General features: G+C 45.5%; 1 protein-coding gene across 3 annotated transcripts in view; it reads left to right on the top strand.

Annotated features, from left to right (window-relative positions):
* The window catches only part of LOC120808531 (multiple epidermal growth factor-like domains protein 11), a 42,931-nt gene that overhangs the window by 18,598 nt on the left and 2,596 nt on the right, over nucleotides 1-21,737 (top strand). The window contains exons 8-23 of one of the 3 annotated variants that reach the window (XM_078085891.1): nucleotides 300-512; nucleotides 624-798; nucleotides 3,260-3,380; nucleotides 4,819-4,982; nucleotides 5,059-5,161; nucleotides 7,654-7,800; nucleotides 8,635-8,769; nucleotides 14,239-14,367; nucleotides 14,541-14,669; nucleotides 15,695-15,823; nucleotides 15,981-16,109; nucleotides 16,214-16,447; nucleotides 16,849-16,967; nucleotides 18,156-18,225; nucleotides 18,887-18,940; nucleotides 20,409-20,618. In XM_078085891.1, the coding sequence (XP_077942017.1) occupies nucleotides 300-512; nucleotides 624-798; nucleotides 3,260-3,380; nucleotides 4,819-4,982; nucleotides 5,059-5,161; nucleotides 7,654-7,800; nucleotides 8,635-8,769; nucleotides 14,239-14,367; nucleotides 14,541-14,669; nucleotides 15,695-15,823; nucleotides 15,981-16,109; nucleotides 16,214-16,447; nucleotides 16,849-16,967; nucleotides 18,156-18,225; nucleotides 18,887-18,940; nucleotides 20,409-20,618 (2,261 nt within the window). Of the gene's footprint in view, nucleotides 1-299; nucleotides 513-623; nucleotides 799-3,259; nucleotides 3,381-4,818; nucleotides 4,983-5,058; nucleotides 5,162-7,653; nucleotides 7,801-8,634; nucleotides 8,770-14,238; nucleotides 14,368-14,540; nucleotides 14,670-15,694; nucleotides 15,824-15,980; nucleotides 16,110-16,213; nucleotides 16,448-16,815; nucleotides 16,968-18,155; nucleotides 18,226-18,886; nucleotides 18,941-20,408; nucleotides 20,619-21,737 lie in introns of all 3 variants that reach the window. The other 2 variants (XM_078085890.1, XM_078085892.1) reach the window with 2 other exon arrangements.

The following is a 21,737-nucleotide window of genomic DNA, read 5'->3' as shown; positions in this document are numbered from 1 at the left end:
TCCTCACTGGGACGTTTTAATTGAGCGATTTGTCTACTTCCAAATGGTTTTCCACTCGCGCTTCAACAACGGAAGCCCAGCTTCTTGTTCAATGGCGCTCCGTGGGCCCGGTCGGGACGTCCGCTCAGAGCCCGCTGATCCTCGCCATGGAAGAATGGAAAAATTGCCCGTTTGAGATGAACGTTGCTGCCACTTCACGGACGTCGGGTGTTATTTGGTCCGAGCTCCTCTGCTGCTTCACTCTGACCTGAGAGGGTTCCTTTAAAGGGACTAAACACAGATTTGTACCCCCCCCCCAGGTGCCGGGACGAATGCCCGGTCGGCACTTACGGGCCGCAGTGCGCCCACAAGTGCGACTGTCAGAACGGGGCCAAGTGCTACCACATCAACGGGGCCTGCCTCTGCCCCGAGGGCTTCAAGGGGCCCAGCTGCCGGGACCGCTTCTGCCCCGCGGGCCTCTACGGGCTCGTCTGCGACAAGTACTGCCCCTGCAAGGCCGCCAACACGCTCAGGTACCCGCGGCGCCCGTCGCTCTACACGCAGATTAAAATGTGGCGATGAGAACGATAACATGACGCGTTACGACACGCCTGACCTCTCGTCTCTTGACTCCTCCCCCCCAGCTGCCACCCTCTGTCGGGCGAGTGCACCTGCGCGGCGGGGTGGGCGGGGCTCTACTGCAACGAGACCTGCCCGGCGGGCTACTACGGCGAGGGCTGCAGGGCGCCGTGCGCCTGCACCAACGGGGCCGACTGCGACGGCGTGACGGGGGCCTGCCTGTGCGCCCCCGGCTTCATGGTGAGACGCCGGGGGGGGGGGGGGGGGGGGGTCAACGGGTCAGACGACTGAGAAACTACTTATCAACCGAAGAGATGAAGTCCAACATGTCAACAAGAAACATTGTTTAATTCCACTTAAGGAGGTCATTGGGTTTCAGAAAAGATGGTGGTTTAGGTCAAAGGTCAAACTCCTCCCACCGAAAACAACAAAGCACACAAACCTTTCTTTGATCCAAAAAACACACGATTCCCACAAATGCACCTGATTCCAAAGAGGATTCGCCCCCCCCCCCCCCCCCGGTGTCCCACGAGCAGGGCTCCATGGCAGCAGGTGCAGGACACGCACAACAACACGCACAACAACACGCCGGGCATGCTCCAAACACGCCACGAATTCATCAACTGCTGCTGAGGCGGCAGGTTCAGGGCCACAGCACATGTTCCTAAATGTGGAACGGATACTGCAGGTGCACTTCTCAGCCAGGCTGAAGGAGAGCGGGTGTGTGTGTGTGTGTGTGTGTGTGTGTGTGCGTGTGTGTGTGTGCGTGTGTGTCATTCAAACAGCTGTAGGCTAAATGCTAACACATTGGACCATTGAGTCAAATACTGTATTTTCTGTTTTAGAAATCGATACTCAGAGTGAGGATTAAAGTGTTAATCGTGGCGTGAGAGACGGATTGAGTCCATGTGTGTGTGCGAGGCCTCCTGCTGGGTGCACGGATCTCACAGTGGCCATGAGACACCTCAGAGCAGAGAACAGGGGGCCGGGTGGGCCGGGGGGGGGGGCTCTGTTTGGTCGGTAGCAGCTGAACTCGGAGGGATGAAAACAGACAGAATCCCGACGAGGTCGCCGATCAATATCTGTAGAGACGTTAAACTCTGAGCCAAATCAGAAAATGTGCCCCCCCCCCCCTTAGATGCTGTTAGATTCCCCTTTGGAGTATTGGCCTCCACTCAATGATTCATTATTAACAGAAATGAAATTTAACGATGAAACAGTAGTCGTCCTCTTTGTCATCTGAACAGTGTGATACGTAATCAGCAGATTGAAACCCGTCGTTTCCTTATCGAGCATCGGCCTTCAATCAGCGCTTTGTGTGATGTCTTCTTTCCACGTGTCCCTGTTATGAGCGCTGGGCCTGCATGAAGTGCTTTTAGTGCTGTTGTAGATAAAATGATGTAAGCGACGGAGCTCGGCTCGGCCACATTGCTACTGTTATTATTAGACCTCCGGTGACCCCCGGTGACCCCCAGTGACCCCCGGTGACCCCCAGTGACCCCCGGTGACCTCCAGCGCTGCTGTAAATACGTCACCACGGCGTGGAAGTGGTTTTCTGACAGGGATCGTTTGGACTTTATCGTTTCTATTGGTGGTTTGTGGTGTTTGTGTGTGTGTTTGGATACGGATCTTAAGAACAGAAGCAAACACTGGATTTATGGCTTGGTTCTAATCTTGGATTTGAGATTCTGAAGAGAAGAAAGAAAACGCTCATGAATATCAGGATGCGTTGTTGGACGTGTACTCGATATTCCAGAGGTCGCTTCTGGAAGCTCCTTCTCTCCCTCGGGAAACTGGGATGATTTTCTTTATCCTTATTTATTCACAAAGTTGTTTTTTTTAGGTCCTTAATTCACCAACTTTTTAACAAGGCTTCTCGCTTCTCCTGTCGTTGCACATTTGGCCGTCTTTGTGAATATTAGATTAATAGCAATTTAAAAGCAGCAGGTTGGAAGCGCAGCGGCTTTAATTAGCGCAGTTTACATGTTGAAGGTCCTGGAGGGTCAGCGGAGGGAGGCGGGACGTCCCGCTGAGGCCGAGCCCCCTCTTGACCGTGCCCTCGGCTGATTGGACGAGCCCAGACGCTATGAAACAGGACGTTTGATTCGTTCAAACTGCTTTAACCACGTCGTGGATTCACCGTTCACTCCAGAAAGGTCCTTTGTGTTGCCTCGCTGTATTCGTATGATGACAATGAAGCCTGAACAATACTACAGCAAAACAATGTCGATACAGCAATATTCAACTTGTCACTGCAATGAATAAATATTTCCTCAGGATTTGTACTTTCGTTATTCACATTTTTTCCATCTTTGTGGAACCAACGAGGTTCAATGAAGACTCGGTACGTCTTCGGGGAGGCAGTTCTGGTCGAGGTGGGCAGCAAGTTATGAGATCTCAAATGGGAGAAAAATAGAAATAAAACACAAGTAAACGGAGAAAGTCAGTAAAAGAAAATACAAAAGAAAATGGGGACAGACGCGGAAATAAAACACCAAAATATGCAGAAATCAGAGGCTAAAAGAATCAGCTCACATTGGAACATCTTGACAACCACAATATTGTTCAGAAAAACATGTGAAGAAAGAGGAAAGTTCAAGATTATTTAGAGAATATTACAAAACGAACTAGACTAAAGGGGCGCGGATGAGATACTACCACAGTTCATGTAATCAGTGTCTCCGTGTCCTTTCGTCTCCAGGGGGACGACTGCTCCGTCCGCTGCCCTGCAGGCCTCTACGGGACCAACTGCAGCTCCTCGTGCTCCTGCCGCCACGCCGCCTCCTGCTCGCACCTGGACGGCTCCTGCGTCTGCACGGAAGGTTCTACGCTCATCTCCTCTCAGATTTCACTCGCGGCTTCTAATTTGCACAAAACAGATCAAATCTCAGACTTTGGGGCAATTTTTTGAGGAAATGTGCAACTTCTTCAACTTCGTTTCATCTCTGACCCGCTTGTTCCTCAGGTCGATTGTTTCAATTTCATCCCACTTCATAAAGTCACCTGTGGAACCCACGATTTACATTATATATATATATATATATATATATATATATATATATATATATATATATATATATATATATATAGATGTATCCTCTATCCTCAGTTTTTACCCTTTACTCTCCGCTTCACCTCTTTAATATCTCTCAATAAAAGCATCCTTAAATATTAATGCCCTGGTGGGGTAATTAAAGCGGAGAGACATCTGAGAGCTCCGGCAGGAAGAAGTGGGCGTCGGTCTTCACCCCGACGTCCTTTTCCTTCAGAGCGGGGAAGTTATCCTGCAGAAGTTCAGGCTGATTAAAGAGCTTCATCACACACGTGTTGTCCGTGTCGAGCAAACATCTGACAATTCGTGCAGCTCAACACACTTTCAGGACTTCTTCCTTAAGAGGCACGAGGCCCGGGGGGTCCCGCAGCCCTGCTATCAAAAGGAATTTTGTCATTTCTTCAAAAGAAAGAGGGGAAATCAGGACACTCAGTCGTGCAATTTGTTATGTAAATTCCAAGTATCAATGTTTTAGCACTTGTTGCTTTCTTTTGGATAATAGCCAGTAATAACTGACACAAATCCCAGAAATCTCCCCAACATCAACATTTGTTTTCTGGGGCTTAACTTCTTTATGAGTAAAGTTTAATGTTTGCTCACTGTCAGTTTTGTCCTCAAACGAAGGGGTTTAAATAATGTTTCACAACAAAAAACTGTAGATGTTACAAAGCTCTGCTCCCATAGACGTCTATGAGGAAATGACTCTACTTCTCTCGTGATTTATTCCCTCAGTAAACATTGTAAACATGAGTTTACAGTCTCTAGTTTAAAGTCTTATTCAACACGACATGATGTTCATTTAGTGAATTATGGTCCATTTAGAGTCAAACAGACCATAAAGCAGGGGACACTTTGGGGCGGGGCTACACACTGATTGACATCTCTTTACCAAGACACCTACACACTTCTCTACTTCCTCCTCCTCAGTCCACACATTTTTTATTTCTTTTTCACTGGTTGCAAAAAAACAAGATGGTGACATCGTTCAAAACGTCCACAAAGCAGTTGAGTGACGTCACCATGACTACGTTCACCCCCTACATACAGTCTGCGTCTAAAGCCGCAGATTGTCATCAATTCATTTATAGTTGTTCCCAGATCTCAGGAAGTACTCGGACGGTTACTTCATCAGAAATCTATCAATGCGAGTTGTGATGACTGTCGTTCCTTTGACCCGTCCGTGTCCTTTGGACTGTGTCCCCGTCCAGGTTGGCAGGGGGTGGACTGCTCCCTTCCTTGCTCCAGTGGCACCTGGGGTCCCAGCTGCAACCAGACGTGCCAGTGCTCCAATGCGGCGGCCTGCGACCCCGTCAACGGCACCTGCGCCTGCTCCCCAGGCTGGAGGGACGAGTACTGCGACCTGCCCTGCCCCGTAAGTGGCGTGCAGCCCGCCATCCATCTCCTGACCTTTCCAGCGGACCTTCCCTAACAATGGTCTCCCTCTCCAGGAGGGGTCGTACGGACTGGACTGCGGGGAGAGGTGCGACTGCGTCAACGCCGACGGCTGCGACCCGGTGAGCGGATTCTGCCGCTGCGCCGCGGGCTGGACAGGTGGGTCCCGGAGGAGACCGGAGAGGAGGGGCGGGTCCATCGTGTGGGGGACCGGGTCACTCAGAGACACTCTGCTCATTGGACGGAGTCAAGTGACTTCTTCTTGGGAAGAAGGAGGATTGAGCCAAATTTACTGCGACTGCGATCCATTAAATGACCACATGGGGCAGTAAGAGCCAATCAACGCACAGAGCTCCAAATGGAATATTTCCATACGGTGGAATATTCCCCCAGGATCCTCTCTGTTGTCTTTAGAGCCGCTCTGACGCACTTGGACATCACGTTCTTATGAATGCGAGGTGTCGCCGCTCGCTAAACTCCACGGCGAAGTGTTCCGCTGCGAATTTAAATTTGTTCTGCTTACGTACCTCCTCCACCCCCTCCTCCTCCTCCACCTCCTCTGTTGTAACTACACCGCCTCATTTTCACCCACTCTAAGGCTCAGAGGTACTTTATTAATTGAGTTATAATGGCTGCCTGTGCCCCACTCTCGTATTCTCTCATTATCCACGTCAAAGGAAGTTTCTAATGAGCTGCGGATCCGCTGATCTGCAGGAGGAGGAGGGTGGAGGAGGAGGAGGGGGGGGCACTGTATTTGCACATGCATTATTCTTACTCCGTCCTTCTGCTTTTCATATATCCCTGCGTGGACGTGAGTGTAACTAACAATGAATTTAATGTGCGTGTCTGCAGACCGTCCCCTGTGAGCACTGAGGGCACACACACACACACACACACACACACACACACACACACACACACACACACACACACACACACACTCACACACTCACACACTCACTCACATGCACACACACACGCACACACTCACACATGCAAGACTGATGAAAGAAAGAGACACTTCAGCAGATCATTAAAAGGCAAAACGTCTCATTGGGTTAATTTGACAGAAAAGCTTGTTTGTTTTCTAAAAACACAGATTATGTGTTTAAACACGGTTAAAGGTTCAGGATTCAGATTAAATTCAGATTAAATTAGTTTAGTCTTTTACGTGACACACAGTTCACATTTCAGCAAAGATGTTGTTTTCTACTGTTCTACTATTAAAAGACAGAGAAAATGAAAGGAGGCATTATGTTTTCAGGGCTGGGTTTATTGAACGTACATATATTACAAAGAAAGAAAAAAGTGAACATCATGCTGCATCATGTTGTAGAAAACTTGAAAGACTGAGACCATAAACTCGTGTTTACAACGTTTACTGAGGGAATAAATCCAGAGAGTAGTAGAGTCATTTCCTCATAGACGTCTATGGGAGCAGAGGAGTCGCCCCCTGCTGGTCACTACAGAGAAGTAGAGTCATTTCCTCATAGACGTCTATGGGAGCAGAGGAGTCGCCCCCTGCTGGTCACTACAAAGAAGTAGAGTCATTTCCTCATAGACGTCTATGGGAGCAGAGGAGTCGCCCCCTGCTGGTCACTACAGAGAAGTAGAGTCATTTCCTCATAGACGTCTATGGGAGCAGAGGAGTCGCCCCCTGCTGGTCACTACAGAGAAGTAGAGTCATTTCCTCATAGACGTCTATGGGAGCAGAGGAGTCGCCCCCTGCTGGTCACTACAGAGAAGTAGAGTCATTTCCTCATAGACGTCCATGGGAGCAGAGGAGTCGCCCCCTGCTGGTCACTACAGAGAAGTAGAGTCATTTCCTCATAGACGTCTATGGGAGCAGAGGAGTCGCCCCCTGCTGGTCACTACAAAGAAGTAGAGTCATTTCCTCATAGACGTCTATGGGAGCAGAGGAGTCGCCCCCTGCTGGTCACTACAGAGAAGTAGAGTCATTTCCTCATAGACGTCTATGGGAGCAGAGGAGTCGCCCCCTGCTGGTCACTACAGAGAAGTAGAGTCATTTCCTCATAGACGTCTATGGGAGCAGAGGAGTCGCCCCCTGCTGGTCACTACAGAGAAGTAGAGTCATTTCCTCATAGACGTCTATGGGAGCAGAGGAGTCGCCCCCTGCTGGTCACTACAGAGAAGTAGAGTCATTTCCTCATAGACGTCTATGGGAGCAGAGGAGTCGCCCCCTGCTGGTCACTGCACAGAATGCAGCGTAAATGGTCTAATCAATATGATGCATCCGGCTTTGATACACTTTATACATTTGAGTTGATACATCCACTTATTTCTTGACAGTGAGAATTCAATATAATATTGAGGCTATATTACAGCTGTTTCCTTAGATACATTGTCTCTGTCACATCTGTCCTTCACCCAACCCCCCTCCTCCCCTCCTCTGCCCCCCCCCCCCCCCCCCCTCCTCCCCCCCCTCCCCGCCTCTCGCTAATCTTATTTCTTTGCATCATTCTCTCTCCTTCAAGTTCAAGTGACACATCTGAAACCTCTGTGAAGTCAGTTCGACTTCACTTAAAAAGCCGGGTAGCTGAGAACAAAGCCCACTTAAAGCTCTGTGTGCGTGTGCGTGCGTGCGTGTGTGTGTGTGTGTGTGTGTGTCTGCCGGTGTGTGTTTTCTGCAGGTGTCCATTGCGACAGTGTGTGTGAGGAGGGCCGCTGGGGACCCAACTGCTCCATCAGCTGCACTTGTGAGAACGGAGGCTCCTGCTCCCCAGAGGATGGATCCTGTGTGTGTGCGCCTGGATACCGCGGCACCAACTGCAGAAGAAGTAAAGGAACGCACACACACACACACACACACACACTGCAGTGCAGCGGAGGAGGTTGTGTGTGAAAGCTCTCCACAAGCAGTTCCATCATCTTTTGTCTGACACGAGGATTCCAGAGTTAGTTTGAAGCACATTTCAGCAGAAGCTCCATGAATATGAAAGTCTCTGGAGGTTTGACTCCGTGCTGACAGTAGGATTGCGGGTAGGGATGCTGAGGTCGGATAATAAGGTCCCCCCCCCCCGCAGTCCAGACACTGGTGGGGGGGCGGATGTTATTTCCTTGTATTTTCCGTGTTGAAGCCGTTCACAAAGCAGAACCGAGGGGATTTATTACCTCGATGGACTGTGTGTACCATCGGCCCCGATTAGACCTCCTCATAGAGGGGGGGGGGGGGCAGCTCCTTCAAGTTGAATTCTTCCCACATTCGTCTGATGGGTCCCAGTGTGAATCCCGGGGGGGTCCAGGCTATGCGCTGTGGGAATCTTATTTCTGGATGTTGATAGATTAGTGATCCGCTTCCCCCTCGTAGATTTAAGGGCTTTTGCTTCACAGTTTAGCCAATTTTCTAAATTCGGAAGAATCCTGCAAGGCCGGAGAGGTGAGGGGGGGGTTATGTAGCATATATATATACTGTATATGTGTGTGTGTATAGGTACGGTGGAGGATATTTAGCTTTCATATATGTGTGCTTTATAAACTGAAATTGAGACTAAGTGGACCATGAAATCCATTATTGAAATGATCAAAGAACTAATCAGAGAACCAATCAGTTCCCTTCAGACTCTGAAATGGACTTTTCTCTCTGCCCCCCCCCCCACTGTGTGTGTGTGCAGCCTGTTCGCCGGGTTTCTACGGACAGCGATGCGCCCGGTCCTGCCCTCAGTGCCTCTATAGCGACGGGGCGTGTCACCACGTCAGCGGCCACTGTGAATGTCTGTCGGGCTTCTTCGGCTCACTGTGCAATCAAGGTAAGTTTATCTTAACTTAAGATTCATTCAGTTTATCTTAACTTAAGATTCATTCAGTTTATCTGAACTTAAGGTTCATTAAGTTGATCTTATCTTAACTTAAGATTCATTCAGTTTATCTGAACTTAAGGTTCATTCAGTTTATCTTAACTCAAGGTTCATTCAGTTTATCTTATCTGAACTTGAGGTTCATTCAGTTTATCTTAACTTAAGGTTCATTCAGTTTATCTTAACTTAAGGTTTATTCAGTTTATCTTAACTTAAGGTTCATTCAGTTTATCTTATCTTAACTTAAGGTTCATTCAGTTTATCTTAACTTAAGGTTCATTAAGTTGATCTTATCTTAACTTAAGGTTCATTCAGTTTATCTTAACTTAAGGTTCATTCAGTTTATCGTATCTTAACTTAAGGTTCATTCAGTTTATCTTAACTTAAGGTTCATTCAGTTTATCTTATCTTAACATAAGGTTCATTCAGCTTATCTTAACTTAAGGTTCATTAAGTTGATCTTATCTTAACTTAAGGTTCATTCAGTTTATCTTATCTTAACTTAAGGTTCATTCAGTTTATCTTAACTTAAGGTTCATTCAGTTTATCGTATCTTAACTTAAGGTTCATTCAGTTTATCTTAACTTAAGATTCATTCAGTTTATCTGAACTTAAGGTTCATTAAGTTGATCTTATCTTAACTTAAGGTTCATTCAGTTTATCTTAACTTAAGATTCATTCAGTTTATCTGAACTTAAGGTTCATTAAGTTGATCTTATCTTAACTTAAGATTCATTCAGTTTATCTGAACTTAAGGTTCATTCAGTTTATCTTAACTCAAGGTTCATTCAGTTTATCTTATCTGAACTTGAGGTTCATTCAGTTTATCTTAACTTAAGCTTCATTCAGTTTATCTTAACTTAAGGTTTATTCAGTTTATCTTAACTTAAGGTTCATTCAGTTTATCTTATCTTAACTTAAGGTTCATTCAGTTTATCTTAACTTAAGGTTCATTAAGTTGATCTTATCTTAACTTAAGGTTCATTCAGTTTATCTTAACTTAAGGTTCATTCAGTTTATCGTATCTTAACTTAAGGTTCATTCAGTTTATCTTAACTTAAGGTTCATTCAGTTTATCTTATCTTAACATAAGGTTCATTCAGCTTATCTTAACTTAAGGTTCATTAAGTTGATCTTATCTTAACTTAAGGTTCATTCAGTTTATCTTATCTTAACTTAAGGTTCATTCAGTTTATCTTAACTTAAGGTTCATTAAGTTGATCTTATCTTAACTTAAGGTTCATTCAGTTTATCGTATCTTAACTTAAGGTTCATTCAGTTTATCTTAACTTAAGGTTCATTCAGTTTATCTTAACTTAAGGTTTATTCAGTTTATCTTAACTTAAGGTTCATTCAGTTTATCTTATCTTAAGATTCATTCAGTTTATCTGAACTTAAGGTTCATTAAGTTGATCTTATCTTAACTTAAGATTCATTCAGTTTATCTGAACTTAAGGTTCATTCAGTTTATCTTAACTCAAGGTTCATTCAGTTTATCTTATCTGAACTTGAGGTTCATTCAGTTTATCTTAACTTAAGGTTCATTCAGTTTATCTTAACTTAAGGTTTATTCAGTTTATCTTAACTTAAGGTTCATTCAGTTTATCTTATCTTAAGGTTCATTCAGTTTATCTTATCTTAACTTAAGGTTATTCAGTTGATCTTATCTTAACTTAAGGTTCATTCAGTTTATCTTATCTTAACTTAAGGTTATTCAGTTGATCTTATCTTAACGTAAGGTTATTCAGTTGATCTTATCTTAACTTAAGGTTCATTCAGTTTATCGTATCTTAACTTAAGGTTCATTCAGTTTATCTTAACTTAAGGTTCATTCAGTTTATCGTATCTTAACTTAAGGTTCATTCAGTTTATCTTAACTTAAGGTTCATTCAGTTTATCTTATCTTAACTTAAGGTTCATTCAGTTTATCTTAACTTAAGGTTCATTAAGTTGATCTTATCTTAACTTAAGGTTCATTCAGTTTATCGTGTCTTAACTTAAGGTTCATTCAGTTTATCTTAACTTAAGGTTTATTCAGTTTATCTTAACTTAAGGTTCATTCAGTTTATCTTATCTTAAGGTTCATTCAGTTTATCTTATCTTAACTTAAGGTTATTCAGTTGATCTTATCTTAACTTAAGGTTTGTTTAGTTGATCTTAACTTAAGGTTCATTCAGTTTATCTTATCTTAAGGTTCATTCAGTTGATCTTATCTTAACTTAAGGTTCATTCAGTTCATCTTATCTTAACTTAAGGTTTGTTTAGTTGATCTTAACTTAAGGTTATTCAGTTGATCTTATCTTAACTTAAGGTTCATTCACTTTATCGTACCTTTACTTAAGGTTTGTTTAGTGGCGCACAAAGTTATCCTCCTCTGTCCTCTGTCCTCTCTCTGTCTGTCCTCCTGTCCTCTATCACCAGAGGTAATGTATCAGATGGAGTGGACGGTGGGGGGGGGGCGGTTAGAGCTTTGTGGTGACCAACTATTCTCATCCTCCTCACAGATGTACCGTTCGCTCCTCTGATCAAACTCCCACAGAGCAGTCAGACCCCCCCCCCCCCCCCCCCCCCGCTCCCTCTAACACCTCTAATTAAATTCAGGTTTACAACTGGAGAAAAAAGCAAAGCACTCGTGTCTACATCTCATTCTGCGGCCCTTGACCCCCCTCACCTCCTGCCCTACCAAAGGTCCCCCCCCCCCACCTCATTATTTCAGAGTGGCTTCAGCTTCAGCTTCTGGGGGGTCAAACAGGTGTTGATTCTCCGATTGGAGGATCCTGAGCGGCGAGTGCGGTGAAATATTCATCGCCATTAAACATGAAGACCGTGTCCCGCATCGTCCATTCTGCTGCTCGCTGCGTCTTTGAGGGGGGGGCGTCCTTTTCTACGACGGCCGCTCAGCTCTCGTTGCCTCCTCAGGCGCTCGTACGTGAGAGGAAACAATAACACATGATGATGACAAAAATAAGTCTTTAAATCAACCTTTTCAAACGAAACAGAAAGAGGAAGTTTCTTCCCACATTAAGTCGCTGAGACCCTTCGGGAACTTAGTTTACAGCTTCATTAAAGGTGCCGTGTTGTTTTAATTGATTTTTCATTGTTTATTGTTTAATTCATCTTTTTGTTTAATCTATATTGAGGTGCAGATTGTACCTGAAAAAATTGAATTTCGCGGATGAGCCGACGCGAACGGTCATGACTGCAGGGTTGTAACGTGGCTCTGGAGCGGGACGCCGCGGCCGGTGGAAAGCGCTCAGAGACATTTGGGTTGGAACAAGTGCAAAACGTGTAGAGTCGGTGGAGAAGGAGTCATCGTCTGGACCCGAGAGCTGCAGACTAATTGTCTCCTGCAGCTCATCGGGGGGGGGGGGGGCGTCCCAACAGTCTGCTAATTACTTCCACGCGTCCCTTTGATCCAGACCTTACACACACCACTCACACGTTGGCCGCGGTTACGTAAGAGGAGGGACTTCATTAAAGCGTTATAATGATCTTTATTGCTCCAACCGCTGGGGAAGATTCTCCTTCCTACTCTAATGAAGACCATACGTTGTGTGCAACAGCTGGAATGTGCTGATGAAATGTGAATGAGCGGAGAAGAGTAATATAAAGTAATGAACATCTACATGAACTTTATATCTATATATGAAACAGCAGCACGTGTTCGTAATGTTTAAAGAGGACGACCATCAGAGTCACGATCACGCAAACATCCTTAAAATCAGGGTAACAAATGTGCCTCACAGACAACATCCTCCGACCTTTGACCCCCCATCAGCGCAGCACAACTCCTCATGGCGAGTGGCAAAGGAGGGATATAATATATATAATACCTCGTAACCCTCCATTGGGATGAAAGCAGCAGTGAGTCAGTAATATTAATGTGACTTCTTCTACTGATGACGACAGCAGCAGTGCAACAACCACCGTGCAGATGTTAACACATCTGTCTTATGCAGGTCCCCGTTCACTCTGAATAGGGTGACGTCATCAGTTGCAGTCCGTATTTATTTTGTCTGTATCACTACGAATTTGTATGTTCAAGATTTTCGTACACATTTTTACCAACAGGTTTTGGAGATCAGGCCGGTCTTATTGCAGAACGCTTTCATCTCCATGAACTCACAGGCTTCAGTTCAGACCGAACTAACCGCTGAAGAGGAGCAGCTTGTCCTCTCCTTCTAATTGGCAATAATCAAAAAGCCCCCGAGCGCATCCACCAGTGATGTCGCTGTGCGACTGCGTCCACGCAGCCGAACATGAAAACAAGTACAAGCATCACATCCTGAAGCTTCCCGGCTCGATCAACAAGTTCTTCTCCCTTTGGTGCTGCGTTCTGCACGGACTCTAATCACATTAAGAACAATCAGAACAAAGATTCATCTCCATGTTTCATGATTGCACATCGCAAAAAACAGCTAGTGAATCAAATTAAAGATACTGTAGGTGCAGCGATAATAGATTAGATTAGATTAGATTCAACTTTATTGTCACTGCACAGGCAACGAAATGCAGTTTAACATCCAACCAGAAGTGCAAAATAGCAAAAAGTGCAGAGTATGTGCATATGTGAAGTGTAATAAGTGAATAAATAGATATGTACAGTAAGCAGACATCTCTTGCTCTGGACGGCCTCGATGGTGGGGAGTGAGGAACCGGTGATGCGTTGGGCAGTTTTCACCACCCTCTGCAGTGGTTTACGGTCCGCGACAGAGCAGCTGCCGTACCATACTGAGATGCAGTTTGTAAGGATGCTCTCTGTGGTACAGCGGTAGAAATCCTCTAGAATCTGAGGAGACAGATGGACCTTCTTCAGTCTCAGTCTCTTAATAGTGATTAATGTGAGTTTTGTGCTGCTTCCTGTTCACTCGAATCAAATCTCCTTTAGATGATTATCGTAGATTATCTTCCTCCTTTTATACTAACGGTTTCCTTCATTCTTGTCTCTCTTTCAGTGATTAGTTTGAAAAATACCAGCTGGAATCTCATCTATTTAAAAAGAAATTGCTGAAAATTAAGATTAATTTAATCTTCCCTTATCTAATGATTTTGTAGTGTTCCAAAAACAACTGATTACGACTACATGAGTCAAATTAAACAGATCTATTGATGACATTAAGTAGTTAGTAGTCAATTATTAGATTAAAATAGTAAATAATTTTTTAGTAATAATAATTTTAGTCCATAAAAATGTTTTTATCAAGAGAATAAAAAAAGTTACTTGAACTGATTTAACAACAATCTGTTAAAAGTTAAAATTATCTGCAAAAGAAATGTGACCAGAGATCTAAAAGAAATATTTTCTCCCGTTTTTTTTCTCCCGATCGAAGAAGCTTAATGATCCTTTGCATCGCTAACCTGCGTGTGTGTGTGTGTGTGTGTGCGCGTGTGCGTGTGCGTGTGTGTGTGTGGTCCTCACAGTGTGTCCCAGGGGGAGGTTCGGTAAGGCGTGTGCTGAGGCGTGTTCGTGCACCAACAACGGCTCGTGTGACCCGGTCGACGGCTCCTGTCAGTGCTTCCCCGGATGGATCGGCGGGGACTGCTCTAAACGTAACACGCCTCCTCTCTCTCTCTCTCTCTCGCTCACTTATCGACCACCCAGGTTGATCATGAACCAATCAGAGAAGACTCTGGGACCAAAATATTAAATGGTGTGTGTGTGTGTGTGTGTGTGTGTGTGTGTGTGTGTGTGTGTGTGTGTGCGTGCGTGTGTGTGTGGACAGCGTGTCCTCAGGGCTCATGGGGTCCAGACTGCATCCACACATGTAACTGCCACAACGGAGCCCAGTGCAGCGCCACGGACGGAGAGTGCGACTGCAGCCCGGGATGGACGGGACTCTTCTGCACTCAGCGTACGCGTCTCACACACACACACACACACAAACACACACGCACACACACACACACACACACACACACACGCACGCACACACGTCCTCGGTCCTCGTTCTCACTTCTTGCCGTTTTGATCCTCTCATGCTTGCACCTCCATCTGCTGGCAGATAAAACTAACTACATCCTTAAAGACGATCCTTCCTTGGATTCCTCCACCTTTCCTTCATCCTTGCTGAGGGTTTCTGCTGCTCAAGTAGCTTCCTTGTATCCTACCCCGTATCTATAAATAATATATTTTCGGGGGGCCCCATTACCTCAAAGATCTCACAGTCAAGTCTGAAAAGTAAAAGCTTCATGTGCAAAAAAGCTGCATTCTGTGTGGTGACCAGCAGGGGGCGAATCCTCTGCTCCCATAGACGTCTATGAGGAAATGACTCTTGACTCTTCTCTCTTGATTTATTCCCTCAGTAAAGATTGTAAACATGAGTTTATCGTCTAGTCGTCTTGAAACTAGAGATAAACTAGTTTATCTCTAGTTTCAAGTCTTCTTCAACGCAGCATGATGTTATTTGGTTTCGTGCTACTGGTATTATGTAGTTATAAATGGCCAAAAAGCCAAGAAACAAACGTCGCCATGACTACGTCCACTTCTTATAATCAATGATTCAGAGCTGAAAAGAGCTGCAGGAATTAAATCTAAAGCCCAGAAAAGAGAACACATGAACACACTTCCTTTTCCCTCATGTGAACTTATTGTGTTGCTGAATTTGTTCTTATTGGATGTCTGCAACAATGTGTTTATTTAATAGTGAATTTAGAAGCTTTTACGTATCTTGAAGTGTAAACGAGCCGATATTCCCTCTTTTGTTTTTTTAGTTAATTTTTTTTGTTTTTTGTAAACTCTCCAGGTTAAATCTGCTTCACATGCAGGAAAAGGGTTTGGTTTAATCTGCCGATCCTGCGTGACGGAACCGATCAGCCAGCCGCAGTGAAAGCTGCTGATCAGTGGCTCATCTCTGATGTGTGACCCCCCCCTTTCCAGGCTGCCCGGCCGGGTTCTACGGCTCCCGCTGTGCTGAAGTGTGCCGCTGTCAGAACGGGGCGGACTGCGACCACCTGGGCGGGCAGTGCTCCTGCAGGACGGGCTTCATGGGACAGAGCTGCGAGCTCAGTGAGTGTGTAACGTGATGTGTGCACTTTTACCGACTCACTTATTTATGCACTTAGGACACCAAGACAAAGAGGACAAAGGACAGAGGACCTCATTTACCTCTGACCTACTGACTTACTTATAGACTAAATAATGACCCCCCCCCCCTTTGATCCAGAGTGTCCCGCCGGGACGTTCGGCTACGGCTGCCAGCAGCTGTGCGAGTGCATGAACAACGGAACCTGCGACTACGTGACGGGGACCTGCTACTGCAGCGCCGGCTTCAAGGGCATCCGCTGCGACCAGGGTAAGAGCGGCGGGGCGGGTTCGATGCCGCGTCCTTCTGCGGCTTACATGAGGACTGGTGGAAGCTGGAGATCCGGTGCTCACCTGCTCTCCGCTTCCCCTCAGCGGCTCTGATGATGGAGGAGCTGAACCCCTACACCAAGATCAGCCCGGCCCTGGCTTCGGAGCGCCAGTCGGCCGGCGCCGTCCTGGGCATCGTCTCCCTGCTGCTGCTCATCGTGGCCATGCTCGGCCTGGTGGTCTGGTTCCGGTACCGGCAGAGAGAGAAGGGCCACCAGGTGCCGAGCGTCGCCTACACGCCGGCGCTGCACGTCAACTCCACCGACTACTCGCTGTCAGGTAAAGATCGCAGGGCGCTCTTCTGTTTCCTTTATCCCTCCCAGCAGGCTGGACCCGCCCAACTACGACCGGAACCTGGTTCTGATTATTTGTTTAGTTTATAAAACGTGTAAAAGCAAAAACACAACAAATGATTTCAGAGAAAATCAGCAAATGATCACGTTTTAAGTGTTTGTCCTCTTCACGTGAACAAATCATCAGGTAAAGGAAATGTTCCTTTCCGGTTCCTCGTCTTGGTTCAAGCCGGCCCTCCTTTCTTTATAACCACCCAGTGTGACCTTGTGCGCCCTCGGGGTGCAGGGTGCTGTGTGTTGCCGTTGTGGGGGGGGGAGGCCCGGTATAAGAAGGTGTGGTTGTGGTGACAGCAGGGCTGCAGTGCACTGGCCTGCTCTCCTCTCCAGAGTCCTCTCCCAGCAGCAGCTCCGTGGGCGGATGCTTCTCCAACCCCAGCTACCGGACCCTGGGCACCTGCAGCTACGCCGGCCACTACGCCCAGCCGGAGAGGAGGGGCGCCGCCAAGGTGGGTTCTGCTTGTTTCACGAGGGACACAACTTTATGGCGTCACGGCTTCCAGCGGTTTGCTTGAACTTGGGTGGGGAGGTTGGATATTGTCAGCAGCAACATGACGCTCTGCGTGGTCGTACAACTAGGAGCTACTCTTATAATACGATATATAGACCATGAAATGAAGTTATGTCAAATGTAGAAAGATATGAACTTATGTACAGTTTAGATAAAACAAAATAATGTCCCTTCATAAAGTAATTGAACTGAACATTACAGATTTACACACATATAGTGTGAACATTGCTGTCCACAAATAGAAACGTATGGCTGAAAAAATGACCCAGCCTTGAAGTGACATAAACCTAGAGTACCTAGAATGCTCTACTTCCTGTAGCTCCTTTAGCTCCTCTCGTTCATCTAGTTCCTTAAGGTCCTCTACTTCCTGTAGCTCTACTTTCTGTAGTTTCTTTAGCTCCTCTAGTTCCTGTATCTGCTTTAGTTCCTCTCATTCCTGTAGCTCCTCTAGTTCGTTTAGTTCCTGTAGCTCTACTTCCTGTAGTTCCTTTAGCTCCTCTAGTTCCTGTATCTCATTTAGTTTCTCTAGTTCCTTTAGTTCCTCTCCTTCCTGTAGCTCTACTTCCTGTACCTCCTCTAGTTCCTTTAGTTCCTGGAGCTCTACTTCCGGTACCCCCCCTACTTCCTGTACCTCCTCTAGTTCCTCTACTTCCTGTAGCTCTACTTCCTGTAGCTCTACTTCCTGTACCCCCTCTAGTTCCTCTACTTCCTGTAGCTCTACTTCCTGTACCCCCTCTAGTTCTTCTACTTCCTGTAGCTCTACTTCCTGTACCTCCTCTACTTCCTGTAGTTCCTGTACCTCCTCTACTTCCTGTAGTTCCTTTATCTCCTCTAGTTCCTTTAGTTACTGTACCTCCTCTACTTCCTGTAGCTCTAATTCCTGTAGGTCCTGTACCTCCTCTACTTCCTGTAGGTCCTGTACCTCCTCTACTTCCTGTACCTCCTCTAGTTCCTCTACTTCCTGTAGCTCTACTTCCTGTAGTTCCTGTAGCTCTACCCCCTCTAGTTCCTTTAGTTCCTGTAGCTCAAGTTGTTCCTCAAACAACCATCAAGTCTCCAAAAGCTTGTTAGTTGTCATTCCTCTGACCATGTTTTTAGCGTGTGCTTGCTAACATGTATTCCCCAGATGAAGAAGAAGAAGCGGCACAGGAACAGCGCTCCGGAGTGGGGGGCGTACTGTAACCTCAGCGAGCTGGGTCAGTCCACTTCCTGTTTGTTTTACTCTAAGAGGAATGGAACAGTTCCTGCAGAACAATGTGAGGACTGAAGGAGAGTTTTAACACCTTTTCCAATCCTTCTGTTTCATGAAGCGATTCCCCAGAAACAGTTTTACAAACGTATTTTTCAGTGTTTTGTCAAGTAGTTATTCCCAAAAATTAGGTCTGATAATTATTTTTTTTATCCCTGTTTGAATCGCACGTATGAAGTTTATCATTTAAAAGATAATTCTGTTTTTTTTTTTAAAAAAGCCCAGTTTTTCATATTGGTCTCAAGTGACCTTTAGCGTGGCAGGGCGGCCGAGTGGCCCCCGCAGAGGGTACGCAGGTAGGATGGAAATACAAATACAAAACCAGAGAAATTCTGTGGGCCAATGACCGAACTTTACTTTAAAGCAAAGTTATTCAGATTTGTACCAATGTGACTCCACCCTGAAAAAGAGACAATACAACAATCGAATCTTTCAGATGGACAAACACCATCGGGAACAGGATCAAAAACGTTTTCACCAAAACAGGGTCCCATGGTGGTCAACAGGAAGGGGCGGGACTTAGGCTGCCTGTGCTGATTCCCAATAACGTGGTATAAATAGTCAAGAGTACATCGAAGTTGTTATATTTTATATTTTCTTTTCTGCAGGTGTTTACTGCATCGACCGGCGCTTCAGTTACCACGTGGAGCCGCGCTACCGAGGTACGGCGCCGGGGGGGCCGGACAGACCCCACGTGACCTCATCAACCTACGACTCCCCGGCCAATCCCCTCGCTTGAACAGTTCCCCTCGGCCAATGACCGCCCCCCCCCCCGCCTGCCTTTTGAACCCCATGTAACGTTGCTTGTAAGCGGTTCGCTCGTCCTCAAGGGTTCATAAAGGGAGATTATCTCATGGATTCTGGAACATTTGATCAGATTATTTATGCAACGATTCAAATAGGACAAAATGTCAGTTCCTAAATGACTTTTCTTAACGTTGGTTTGAAGACACAACGTCAGTATTCAGGCAACTGAAGACATTTCTGACTCGATATCGATATGTTGTTGGACGATAAGTGAATCAACAAAGCGTGTCTCTGTTTACCAGAGCACATGTTTATGTGAATCATATATAAAGAGATCAGAAAAAGATGAACTATTACTATAACTATAGCATTGGAGATTGAGTTAGTTAAGAAAATAACCACGACTTTCAAATCTCAAACACGGGAGAGAGAATTACATTACATTACATTACATTACATTACATTACATTAGAATGACTTAGAGCCGACGTATGAAAAGATCACCGGGACTTGTTTTGTTGGATAAATTCCATAAATAAAAGTGTTCACATAGTGTTTCACACAGCAACCAGAGAAGGGAAGTATTGATGTGAAAAAGGGAAATGAATACATGAATTAGTTTAAAATGAAACTAAATGTTTACTAACGTAAATACATATGAGCTACACGTCTGCATGAACATTGGGACTTAAAGTCTCTTGATGAGAGCTTCACAGAGACGATTGTCCCCCAGAAAGGACGAAAGGACAAAGTGCTTTGACTCACCTGGAAGATGTCAATGTTGTTTTTTAGGAGCTAAAGTCGCCGCGTGGATGAGACGGCGCCGCGTGCAGCATGAACCCCTCTGGGACCCCCCCCCTTGACGCCTCTCCGTCACGCCTGTAACGTGTGTTTGTGTCTCTGCAGGTCCAGACCCCCCCCCACAGTGTGTTTCTCCTTCTCTGCTATGACCCCCCCTCCCAGAACGCACCCTGGGGAGGTCTTTCCTTCTCAATAACTGGATGCTGATCTGCTTATGAATGTTAAACTAACATGTGACCCTCCTGCAGGAACCGGATTCATCCGCCGATAAAAGTAGTCCGAACGGGTTAGATGGCGCAGCTCGTCTGTTTCAGGCTTTCAGGAAACTCTAAAAGTTTAAAGTTCTGCCAGAAAGCTTGTAGAAGCTTGTAGAAGCTTGTAGAAGCTAACTGTCGGTCGCCTTGTCTACCGAATTGACAGACATGTCGGTTGCTATGGTAACCGCTGTGACCACCGGTCAGTATTTCTCAGTAGCTTGAGAAGCGGAAAAGCTGCGTGTTGTAGTTTCTCTGTAAAGCATTTTGCGTCTTGGAGAACGTCACGCTGTCGTAACGCACGCCGCGCCCTTTGACCCCCCCCCAGACTACATGAAGGGCTCGCCGTCCTCCACCTGCTCCCTGAACAGCGAGAACCCGTACGCCACCATCAGCGACGCGCAGGCCTGCAAACACTCCGAGAGCAGCTACGTGGAGATGAAGTCGCCGGGTCACCAGGAGCGCGTGACGCACTGCTGCCCCGCCGCCGCCGCCGCCATCGCCACCACGACGACCACCAGGAACATCTACGACATGGGTACGTCACCTGGAGGCGCCTGTATTTATACAGCACGTAAAATAAGTGAAAATCAGAAAATGTATAGCGAGCTTTCAACGTAATAAATAGACCAGATATTTGTATTATTCCCCTTTTTACTAGATAGATAGACTGATACTTTATTGATCCCTCAAGAGGGGAATTTTGGTATCACAGCAGCATGTACAGGGAAGAAAATAGAATAAAAAGATACAAATTATATACAATATAAAAAGATAGAAATATTAAATAAAATAAAATAAAATAAAATAAACTAAAACTGAAACAAAAGAAAAACCTTCCAAAAGAGACACTAATAATAATTTGTAAAAGGAGAAGAGGAAGAGGAAGAGCAGCAACATCACAGCAGTACAGGGTTGTTATTGTCATTATTTAGCCAGACAATAAGAACCCTGTACTGCTGTGATGTTGCTGCAAATATTTAACAAACAATCAACTATTTATTCATTCTCTGTTTATATAATGCTTCTAACACAACAATTGAGTTATTTCACCGTGTGGATACATTCAAACATTCTACAGCAGCAACAGCAAACAGGATCATTCCATGATTTAACTCCATGTGAGAGAACGACTATATAATAAAAACTACCATTTAGAAGCTAGGACTACATGTTGAAACACCTGTAAAACTGTGATTTGAATGATTATCGAATGATGATCCATGTGAATGTAGTGAGAGTAACGGCTACTGTTACGTATATGAATTATGTCTTACACAGTTTGGATTTAAAGAACTCAAACTCAAACAAATCTAGAGTGAAAAGACAAAAGCGTTCTTCAAATGAAATGTACTGATAACTATTTAAATTTTCTACAAGGCTGAAATGTGTACGATTAGTCTACTTAAAACTGTCCATCTGTCCAAACTGTCCATCTGTCCAAACTGCCCATCTGTCCATCTGTCCAAACTGTCCATCTGTTCAAACTGTCCAACTGTCCATCTGTCCAAACTGCCCATCTGTCCAAACTGCCCAAACTGTCCATCTGTCCAAACTGCCCATCTGTCCAAACTGTCCATCTGTCCAACTGTCCATCTGTCCAAACTGCCCATCCGTCCAAACTGTCCATCTGTCCAAACTGCCCAAACTGTCCATC

This window comes from Gasterosteus aculeatus, chromosome 12 (assembly GCF_964276395.1).
Source record: "Gasterosteus aculeatus chromosome 12, fGasAcu3.hap1.1, whole genome shotgun sequence".
NCBI classification, from domain to species: domain Eukaryota; kingdom Metazoa; phylum Chordata; class Actinopteri; order Perciformes; family Gasterosteidae; genus Gasterosteus; species Gasterosteus aculeatus.
This window is presented reverse-complemented; position numbering and strand designations above follow the sequence as displayed.